The sequence below is a fragment of the Alosa alosa genome, chromosome 4 (assembly GCF_017589495.1).
Source record: "Alosa alosa isolate M-15738 ecotype Scorff River chromosome 4, AALO_Geno_1.1, whole genome shotgun sequence".
Lineage (NCBI taxonomy): Eukaryota > Metazoa > Chordata > Actinopteri > Clupeiformes > Clupeidae > Alosa > Alosa alosa.
In genome coordinates, this window is record NC_063192.1 from 11,051,284 (window position 1) to 11,062,501 (window position 11,218).

Below are 11,218 nucleotides of genomic sequence, written 5' to 3' on the forward strand. Positions count from 1 at the left end.
AACACTATTTTCGAAAGAAATACTGGACTATGTTTAAAAATAAAAAAAAAAAATTAAAAAAAACGCAACGAAATTGTGAATTTCCAGAGCGTGTTACTCCACACTTGGCAATCGACTCCTACGGACTTTCCCCTAAAGACGCCAGCTGCAGCAGCAACATTTCCGGAAAGGTACTGGCTTGATGAAATTCGTTCTGGACTCTATCCGACCACATAAAGACCCGGGATACCGGGTTTGTTTTTTAGGGACCCTCTACTCACTACCACGTAACTGTAATGTTGTTTGGAACTGTAGAAGAGGTATAAAAATAGCGTTTTGTAGTGGCGAAATGACTTGCCCTGGTCACTTCCAGGCTAACGAGTTGACTAAAAACGGTAAAATCGAACTTTCTCAAAACACATCCGAATGACATGATTTTGATGTCAACTCAACGTATGTACTCCCAATCATCCGTAAATTGATCTAAAGTGCATTTTACTCCGGATAATTCCTTTAAATGCCTAGAATGACATTTAATTTATACGCATGACAGTACCCTTTAAGTGTAATTTACCAACAGACCTAGTTTTATAACTTTACAACTAGTTTTAACTTCCTTATTACATTCCTTGCATACATCTACTGTGTGCACATACTATCAAACTGCAGACATGAACAAGTGAATTCTGAGGTTTTGAGCAAACCATCCTACTTGCTGATCAAACATTACACTGCTTCAATGATCGCATACAATATTTCAGTCTGAATACATACACGTTTTACTGAACAATGACCCCATGTGTCTATAAGTTAGAATTACAACTGGCATACAATAAATGGCACACTGCAGACAAAAAGCTATATCAAAACAAAATGCAAAGTGCACAAAAAATAAAGCCTTTAGGAGAGAAATATGTTTAAACATGGACAAAATGTTACCTATATTCTGTGCCTGCAACTTCTCCCATCCCTCACACCTTAACCAGATCAAGAATGAAGAACAAAATTGGACAGTAACACACAGCATTTACAAATGTTTTCCCGACTGACCCATCATAAGAGGATGGGTCAGTAAATGATTTTCAGTTGACTTCAAACCAAATGTTACAAGCCACAACATACTTTTCATTCATACTTATACAAAAATAATATTGGCTTTTGGATAAAGAGGCTTCTTCCCCAGCTACCTGTCAGGGTGAAGAATAAAAGTCTCTATAAATGATATACATGAAAACTTAGAAATAAAACTCACCCAATATGTCCTTTCAATAAGATGAGTAAGACGCATTAATATTAAAATAAGTTTCTGTACCGTTTGCAAATCTCAAAAGAACCTCAAAAGCGTCAATAATATCTGCAGTCATAACCTGCCTTTAAATGCCCATTTACAAGGGGTTCAACAAATGTTCATAAGTTCACAAACCATGATACTCTTCCGAAAGTTCATTATTTAGTGTGAACTGCATCATAAAGGCGGGAGCACAGCTAAATGAAAATGTACATTTTTTACATAAAATCCATAATGACCAGAGGCAACAAAGAAAACTGTTATGCAGGACAGGCCCGAGTGTTAGGACCAGTCTCAGGCGGCGGCCTAGACAGAAGAAGCAGAGAGAGTGGGAGTGGGAGGGGGAGCTGGAGAGGTCGTGAGCCTCTCTAACCCAGCTGCTTGCGTTGTTTGATGTGACTGATCAGGTCCTTTTGCAGTAATTCTTGTTTGGACTTGTCTGCCAGGGTCTGCACACTCCTATAATGAGAAACACAGATATGACTATGATTGTAACACACAATCCAGTGAACAATTCTCTTCATGCCATCATCAACATTGGTTTAATAAACATTTGTTTGTTAATGTGTCAACTACTTTGTGGCTGTGGTATCTAAACATAACACATGGACTGATTGACACACACACTTATCTAGTAACCATGACATTATGCATACTGTGAATAAGAACGCAACACTCCATAGATTCAAAACCACAAGTGCAATTTGTGTTAACACCACATCCGATCTATGTGTCATATCTCACACAACACATGTTAGCATATATTATATTAGCATATATTAGCATAACAGTTAATACAGGTCGCTGTCCAGGTCATTATACACTCTCATTAGCAGTGAAAAACATGAATTTTCAACCTTTTATCACTCAATACGGCTCTGTTCAGTATTGTACTGTATAACTCATGCATTGTTAATGGAGAGCCAAAGGCTACACATGACTCAAAGGTTATTGTAGGGTCAAAGCATAGTCATGCAGTACAGGCAAATAATACTAGGACACTACAGTCTTTGTCTAAGACCATCAGATTAAGAAGAATGCGCTAGGGGGGAAAGGAGAAAAGAAGGGAATGACTGCAGAAAGGTGAGGAGAGAGATAAAGAGGAGCTTCTGATTCAGCTATCTGAGTAGAGTTGCTGACAATAACAGACTTCTAAAAGGCTTTAAGTGACATAGAACCCAGCTATGCTCCCAGTTCTCAAGCCTGATGAGACGACAACCCTGACACTCAGCTAAGCCGGAGATGGTCCTGTCTCAGATGTAAACCTAATTTGAGGCAGTGGTGGGCTCCTGACCTTTCCGACCGCATCCCTTGGGAGCTTCCGAGACTCAAATATTCAACCACTGCCATCGTTCAACCTTTGATGCCTGATTTTGCGCATCTACACCAAACAAACAAATCTTGAAACTGCATTAGTAACCACATCAGGAAAACGAGTCAGCATTTGGCACCACACAAAAGGGACCATGCCAGAACACATCACACTGGGGCGCGTTTCCCAAAACCATAGTTGCTAACTAAGTTAGCAACTTTGTTGGTTGCAATGCAATTTCCCATTGCCAACCAACCAAGTTGCTAACAGGTTAGCAACTATGGTTTTGGGAAACGCACCCCTGGCGCGTAGGCCTTATAGGCCAGGTACCTACAGCCCTACTCCTCCTGAATGTAGGTCTGGCGCTGGGTGAGGACCTGAGACAGCTCTTTCTGGAGCTGACGGAACTTTTGGTTATCGGGCAAAGACTCAATAGATCTGACAAAGACAATGGAAAGAAAGGAAAGCTTACAGAGCTGACACAGAAAAACAGCAGGAAAGGGAAGAGGGTGGGAAACCTAGATGTGTAAAAAGGCTGCCACAGACTTTGGGAAGTGATTCTAGAAAATAATAAATTATATACTGAATGAAAGCAAAACATAATCAATACAATTTTTTATAGAAGTTTAAAAAGTTTGAAAAACATGTCATTAAATCTCCTGAAGTGTAGTTGATCTGCCACTATACTTTGCCACACACAATCATTTTTGTTTATACACAACCATTGTATTTCATGCACTCTTAGCAGGTGGACTAACCAGGTAGATGATTCAACATGATGAATAACTCATCCCATCACCAGTCATAAGGTTTTACATGCGCTTACCTGAGTCCATTGACAATGTCCTTCGTCTTGCCAAAGTAGATCTCATTAAGGGTTGAACGAATCTTATTTTCCATATCCTGAAAAGTTGGTTCAAAAAAGGTTTGAGAAAAAAGTAGTTTACAGTTATGACATTAAAAAAAGAGATGGTAAACACAATGCAAGTAACACTGCATTGAGATAAAAAATTATCCTCTTACTTCAACTAGACGCCCGATGTTAGCAATGTGAGGGGCGGAATCTCCGACGTTGTCATCTTTCTCCATCTTTGTGGAACCAAAAGAAAGATAAGGATAACTATAAAGAGCAGCTCAAACCAGTCCACAGAGCTAAATGTAACAGTCTAGAAACACATGACCTATTCTTGCACACTAAAACCAAAACATTTCCTTAAGTTGTGGCACGTTTGACATACAAGTCAAATTTTTCAGTCTAGTGCCAACACAAGGGATTATATGAAAGTATGTCATGTAATAACAGTTTTATTCTTTATTTATGAAAGTTTATACAGTCTGTTAACTTTGAGATAGTAGGAGAATATGCCTTCAAGAATGAGACATGATTATTTGAGGCGGTATGGCGTCATTGTTGATAAAGAGAACATTTATTACAGCTAACATTACCAAGTCTTTGGGCCATTTCCTTTTCTGTATGCAAATAATGTACATCTAGAGGTGTGGATGTCTGTAATTATTTTTGCACACATCCAGTATGAGATGTTACCTGTCTCGTGAGACTTCCCCCAAGGTTCATAGTGCCAGAGCCAGACTTTGTAGTCTGAAGCCACAACATTACTGTTGAGGTCAACTTGTAGTGGGCTGTGCGTCCACCGGATTTCTCCTGCCAAAGTGGAAGTGGCAAACAAGGTCAATACAACTTGCACAAGACTAGCGGAGTCTTACCGGCTCAAACATGTCTTAAGCAATAGACAGTAGTTTCAAAATCTACCATCAGCCGATCACGCCCTACCTGCACCTCCACGACGTGGATGGAATCCCAGCAGCCTTTGATTTTTTTAGACCCATCACCAGCCTTCTTGATGAGAATCACACCTGCAAAACCGTGATCCAAATCCCACAGATAGACAGATGATACACCTCCTTCAAAGTACCTGAAACATACAGGTGTTTCTTAGATTTGAATGAACTTTGAAAGAGATTAAACTTAATCCAAACAAAGTTAGTAGATAAATGAAGTAGGAAAGAAATCTCAGTCTGTGATTAAAGGTAGGGTAAGTGATGCTAGATGACGTTGCGTTGTTTATTTCTATGTTTATGTTTCTAAGCAGACGTTTGAAATCGCTTACCATGGCTAACCCTACCTTTAAAAGTAAAGGCTAAACTCTAAACTTGACATCCAATTGCTTTGTATAAAGCATGTATTAACCTTAGTAATGTTTGTAAATAGTTACTAATGACAGTTGTGTGTAAAATTGCAATTGGCATTATAAAATGCAAACTGATGGGCTATAGCTGTTGACTATTAAATGCATATCGAGATCATTGACAAGGAATACTCACAGATCTCGGTACTGATCAAAGGCATTGTTAGCCTCCACCTCCAGTTTGCGCAAGCGAGCAGATGGCATAGCACCATCTTCAATTGGTGGTTCATATTTATTACTCCACGGAGACCTGTGACATGAGGAATGAAAGGTTGTTGTATGAAATGTTCTGCACAAAAAAATATGTTTAACAATAAAAGTTACTGATAAAGATGAATAGGAAGAAACCCAAATCAGAGCCTGACACTGACCTATAGGAATCTCCATCTCTGTTGTAGTCACAGAGTAGGTAATCCTTGCCCACTGTCTTGTCTCTGGCAATCTTAAGGGGTTGGTCTACAGAGGAAAGGAGATCCTCACATAAGCTGGGCACCTGAATAAACAAGAGAAAACATTCTGAAGTCAGGACAGTTGACCACTAACAGAGTCTACAGTTATGGACAATGTATGTTTTAATGCTTTACATCAGGTCAAGTTACTTTATTTGTACACCTAGGTTTATTTGGTTGTTCACACAAAACCCACGGGGCCTGGGTTTGGCGGCGATATAGTTAGCAGAAAGCTACATCAAGGCGGGGACTCTGGATGAGACCGATCCATCTATCTTTTATTAATTAACTTCGGCACGACTCTCGGCCCTGTCATGTACCGGTATGTTGATGTTAGAATGTGTGTTTCAGTGCTGACTCATTCCATGACTGGTTAATAAAGTGGGATCCGGTGCTCTCATCCTTGTGTACTCCCAACTTCTATGTAGGGACGAAACCCGCTCCCTCCCTTTTTTAAAAGACGAGCTACATATAATTATGCCCTGGAGAAACACAGGCATCAGTCCTCCCCTCCCAAAACCAACCTTCCACTGAAGCATGAATCAGGTCTTGAATCACTAAATAGAAACCAAAACTGTGTGAGATTACTGTCTGGGGTCCCAGGTTTCACTATCTACAGGAGAACTGGAACCCCTCTTGCAAGTGGAATAACTGTCAGAGATTATCTTCAGAGATTTGCAGCTGTACAGTACGTGTTCTCTGGTCTTGTGTAAGATAGTTAGTTGGAATAGGAGAATGTCCATGATAATGCCATTAACTGTTGTGCATGTAAAGGGAAGTGAGTAGTTTTGCAATCAGAATCACATAAAGTTTGTGTCCCTATATCACTGTGTATTCTGAGCTTCCTGACATGGCTTTTCTTTTTATTTGTGTGTACATTTCTATATGTTTTTATGAGCCTTTTATATTGTCTACAGATGCAAAAAATCAATGTTCCTTTGATGTTGCCAAAGTAAGGAATATTCAATTTATGTGCATTTCTAATACTAATTTTTACAACAAACACGAAAACAAGAGATGACAGAAACTGTGACACCTCAATTTCTTGATTAAGTGTAATTACTACAATTCTTTGGAAAGTGTCTGCTGTGGGGCCCTTCATTTTTGTTTGGTTCCTTATTTTACTCACCAGGTCAATGAGATCACTGAGGTTCTTTTCAATTTGTTGAGGAGGCAGGCGCCTCATCAAATCCAGGGCGCAATCCAGCTGTTGATCATTCTGAACAAATATAACAATATTCTCAGCAGTGGAGCCAAGGGAGAGCTGACAGTTGAGACAAATCCATTTTTTGCTGATTAAATCAGATAGAAGACCGTATTGTACCATTAGGCTACCCAACTTGGAGACAAACTATTTACTTAAAGCTAACCTTCAAAAGAAATGCTATGCTAAGAAATTGCTATGCTGAGAAACTATAAAACATAGCCTACACTAGAGGAAACAACCGTATGTAATACTTAAATCATCCTTAACCTGCAAACAGACTAGAAAGAACGGGACGTTATATAGGACAATTTAGGTTATTTTTCTGATCAAGCAAACGTTAAATTTGCAATTAATTACATTCTGGCAACATTGACAACACTGCATAGTTCACAGAAAGGTCATTTGAGATGTGTATGTTTCAACAAAAAAAGGATTTCCCTAGCATGTAACGTTAGCTTATTTTATGGCAACATGTAAACGAACGCGCTGCTTGATACATTTTACAGACGTCCATACCAGAGGGTTAAAGATCTTTGTCCATACTGCATTGCATGTGTTTCAGACACCAAGTACAGTAACTTAAACTTTGGCTGCCAAGTTTGCGCCCACTCCTCTCATAAACGGCACACAAGCCTTACCATCTTTGCGGTTGTTGCTGTTGTCGTATCGAACTTGCGGTACTGCGATCTTCTGCAACAGATTCCCGTACGAGTTATTCTTGTATATTTGACAACTTGTCAACTCCGCACTTCAAGACCCAACCCAAAAGATTCACTTCCTCAACAGTGTGAAAGCGGGAGAGGTAAGGGTTAAATCCGGGTAACTAAATACTCAATATTTACTGACCAATCAGAAGGCATTAAATAAAGCATGGCCAAGTATGGAAGCAAGTTTACATTTTTTTAAAACAGTGCTTATGGGGCATACGATGAGGCCTTGCGGGCAGTAACTCTGCCCTGTTTATGTTCAGAAAATTATATCAGTTCAGAAATAATGACCCCCGACTTGTTTGGCTATCTAAGATGGTGAAATCAATCTAGAGACCTCATGCAGCCTATATTCTCCTGTAAAAAGTAAGATGGCAAGATGGCACAAAAAGGAATTCCCAGATATTCTGACATGCTTAATTTGAACTCCAATTTCAATGTTCCATAGTTCTAGGCTGCAACATAAATATATTAAATGCTGCCTGCCACTGCTGTTATTGGCTTCCCAAACGGCAGGTGGCAGCAATCTATCGGTGTTATTTCCATCATTTCTTCGGAGAAAGACAATGATGATAAAACCTTGGTTGGCTAAACTGGGATAGAGCTACTCCCTTTAGGCAGTGCTGCAAATATGTCTGAAAAAGAACTTGGACAAAAGTGGGATCGCTGTCTCGCCGACTGTGCTGCTAAGATTGGTAAGAGCTGCATCGATTATTTTCTGAAGTTATCGGCATCTGATTACAATTCGCGTCAAAACAGTGACGTGAGCTGGCAGGTAACTGTTAGCAATTTAGCCCATCTAGCCTCTAAGGGCACTCAGTTGAGGTCATGCATAGTCATATCAGGCGGTACTGTATAAGTACTGTATAATTGGTTTACGATAAGTTGACGGTACAGTTATATTACGATGGATTGTTTGTGTGTAACTAAATTCAAGATTAGTCAGACTAATGTCGGTTTGGCACCAAATCCATTTACCATACAACTAGTAGTTCTCTCCTGATCAAAGCTGTCATGTTCTAAAGATTTAGATGACATGAACATGACATTTATCAGTTGATATGGAACAAATAATATGCTAGTGATGGTTACTAGTCATAACATCAGGCAGATATGAATAGAAGAGACACTTGCATTACTTTTTATTTTTTGTTTGAACCATCATTTAACCAAAAAACGATGCTGAAAGAAGTGTTGAGATGCAGTTGACACCTGTGTGTGTGCCCAAGAGGAATAAAACTTTGATTAAGCTTAATCATTTAAGACTCTGCTAACAGAGGAGCTAAATACTGAAGAAGACTGGTTTGAAACTTATAGGTGGAGCCAGCAATAGTTACGGTAAACTCAATAGGCAAACAAATCCAGTCCGTCCAGCTGCATTAGCTGCAACAGATTAGTTGAGAACCATATCATTGATTGGGGTTATTCTATGCTACTTTGCTTATGATGAGTCATGTCTCTGGGCAGTATACTATTGACAGAATTTGCCTGAATATTAGAATGTCATGAAGTAGGCTAGTCTGGATCAGTTGTACCATTAGTACATTTGATCACAAATGTCCTCATTTATGTTATCATCTACTAATGAACTACCAAATTATTGCCAGGCTCATACGTCAAAATTAAGCAGTAAACAGAAATCCAGGCTGGAAATCCTTTTCCTATAAGTTAGTGGTATTCAACCAGTGTGCCGTCAGGCATAGTGAGGTATGAGAATGAACACCCCTGTTATAGCCTATAATAATGTGTGTGGAATAACATTACTTTATAATCAGTAACCATAAGTCAGTGTGCCATGCCTTGGTGTTTTGGTTTGCTCTTTGGTGTGCCTTAGCCCTAACAAGGTTGAGAATCTCTGCTATAAGTCCTTGCCTGATTAAAAATGCTAAATGTTGTTGAAACATTGATTTTGAATGAATGGTGAAAGAGAAAGAGGAGTGTGCAACTATTTTCTCCTTACTGAAATGGTCCTGGCCAGCACTTCTATTTGGGTGTGTGCACGTTCCTTCACTGTGTTAGTTTTACTATGATGACCAGCTTGTTGTACATTGTCCCTAATTTGAATTTTACATGTAGGCTGTGTAGGTCTCCTTATGATTAGCACTAGTTGACTTCAATACAGTTTGCACCATAGATTGCACCATATACCGGTAACCATGGTTGCAGTCACACGTCTTTCTAAAAATGTGCTTAAACAAGTTCCTTTTTTCTCCTTGTAGGAGCTGGTCTTGGTTTAGGAATCGTCTTTTCAGTTGTTTTCTTCAAACGTAAGTTACGCCCTACAGTTTCCCATTTAAGAAATGTTCTGGCAGTTATGACTAATGCAGTACCCTGCAACTCCCAAATGTAAAGCATGTACAGTATATCTCTTGCCAGATAATATTATAGGTCGCTATATCATACCATTTATAATTTTCTATCATATTAAACAAATTAACTGCAAATAAATTCCTTCAGGTCGCACATGGCCAATTGCATTTGGCACAGGAGCTGGCCTTGGCATGTCCTATTCAAACTGCCAGAATGACTTGAGATCACACTATCTCCTTTACAACACCATTCTGAAGGTTGGTGGTATGAAATTGCTTTGATAGTGACTAAAATGACTTTCTCTGTCATTAAATGATAACATTAATTCTTTTATTTTGGTCTTGTCTGTTTCTACAGAAGCAGTAGCAGTTGTTCCTCAAGGCGGTCTGCTATGTAATTTGTTTTTTGATCTCAGAGGCTAATTGTCATGCTGTGTACTGATCTGCCGTTCAACCCCTCCATGTGCCTGAGCAAGACAGACATTGTTTATTTAATACAATGATTTTTTTTCTTCTGAAAAACACAAGGACCACTGGACATATGCAATGTTATTTAGGTCAGAAATGTAACCAAAACGATGAACATATTGCCTGCTATGGTTCCAGTTTTACCTGCCAATAACATCATAACAGCTTGACCAGCTGTGAATGCTATTTTCTTTCTTCATTTGATGATACATTGAGTGAGAACTTTGAGTATGTGTGTGTCTGTTTGCATAATTGTACGACTATATTAAGTAATTCCAATTATTCCATCCTATCGTCCTGCACTAGAAGAGATGTTGAAGCTCTACACACTCCTCCATTGAATCTGTGGGGAAAGGAGGGATCTAGAATGCTATAATGTTTGTAAATAAAGGCTCTATTTCTCTCAAAGGATGTGGTCTTGTTCTGTTGCCTTAACTAAATGAATGACTACTCAGATGGATTTCACCAATGAATTTATTTTGATGTTCTCAGTTCTTACTTCGACGCATTGTAACCCTATTGAAGCCGGCATATGTAATAGTTAAACATGAAAGAGACCAATTAAAATATATATCCTAGTCTGTCTGTGTTGGAATGGCAGTTGTTTTGGAGTGCTGGGTTGCTTTTGATTAAATCAAACCCATGATGGATGATGCAATCTGGTTGTTCTAAGATTAATGCATTGATGCATTTTCTCACCTTCATCAAGACCATTCAGATAATGTTAAATTAATTAAAAGTTAATTAAGATGATGTTTTCTTTCATCTTTGCCTCATAGCCAAAGGAATTTATATTATGTGATACATTTTTTAAAAAGATCTAAGCCTATCCCAGATGGTTTGTCATGAAATTGATTGTATTTTTAGATTATTTCTTATATGACCAGTTTGTTTTTGTGAGAGACAGGTCGCAGTAAACATCTGAGGATTATTAAGAAGTTCAACTAAAACAGATGTGTACATATAAATGAAATTCCCAAAGTTAGTGCACACACCTTTCAAAACACAATATAACTTGCTCTTTTAAGTATAATGGTGTTACATTACTGGTGCAATCACAACACAAAGCTAACTAGTGATCAGTTGTGCACAACGTTTGCAGTTTTATTTTGAATGGCTTCATTTTCTGACCCCTTTAGGAGACATGTTGGCTTAGGTCCACACTGAAGTGAATGAATGTTTTATCGTACAAATTGACAGCAGCCGTGTACCAAAAAAAGCTCTCTTCTTGTAATGAAGAATTTGCATTGTTAGTGAATCCTCATCTCAATCCTCTCCCAAGTATGCATTAA

The 11,218-nt window shown here is 38.8% G+C and overlaps 2 protein-coding genes across 4 annotated transcripts; one reads left to right on the plus strand and one right to left on the minus strand.

The window, feature by feature from the left end:
• Positions 1-734: 734 nt before the first annotated feature.
• LOC125293735 (F-actin-capping protein subunit beta-like) lies at positions 735-7,250 on the minus strand. 3 transcript variants are annotated; one of them, XM_048241827.1, is made up of 10 exons: positions 7,081-7,250; positions 6,365-6,454; positions 5,158-5,279; positions 4,923-5,036; positions 4,372-4,513; positions 4,126-4,242; positions 3,603-3,668; positions 3,406-3,482; positions 2,914-3,017; positions 735-1,726 (listed from the first exon to the last, which is right to left on the minus strand). In XM_048241827.1, exons 1-9 carry the CDS (start codon positions 7,081-7,083, stop codon positions 2,918-2,920), a joined length of 831 nt encoding a protein of 276 aa, XP_048097784.1. In that variant the 5' UTR covers positions 7,084-7,250; the 3' UTR covers positions 735-1,726; positions 2,914-2,917. The 3 variants fall into 3 exon arrangements, with proteins under 3 accessions (XP_048097784.1, XP_048097786.1, XP_048097785.1); XM_048241828.1 differs by having other exon boundaries at positions 1,650-1,726; positions 2,910-3,017; XM_048241829.1 differs by lacking the exon at positions 2,914-3,017.
• Positions 7,251-7,610: 360 nt separating this feature from the next.
• On the plus strand, positions 7,611-10,337 carry micos10 (mitochondrial contact site and cristae organizing system subunit 10). Its single transcript, XM_048241830.1, has 4 exons — positions 7,611-7,844; positions 9,369-9,416; positions 9,607-9,716; positions 9,817-10,337. The coding sequence occupies exons 1-4, from the start codon at positions 7,781-7,783 to the stop codon at positions 9,823-9,825; spliced, it is 231 nt and encodes a 76-aa protein (XP_048097787.1). The 5' UTR covers positions 7,611-7,780; the 3' UTR covers positions 9,826-10,337.
• Positions 10,338-11,218: the final 881 nt, after the last annotated feature.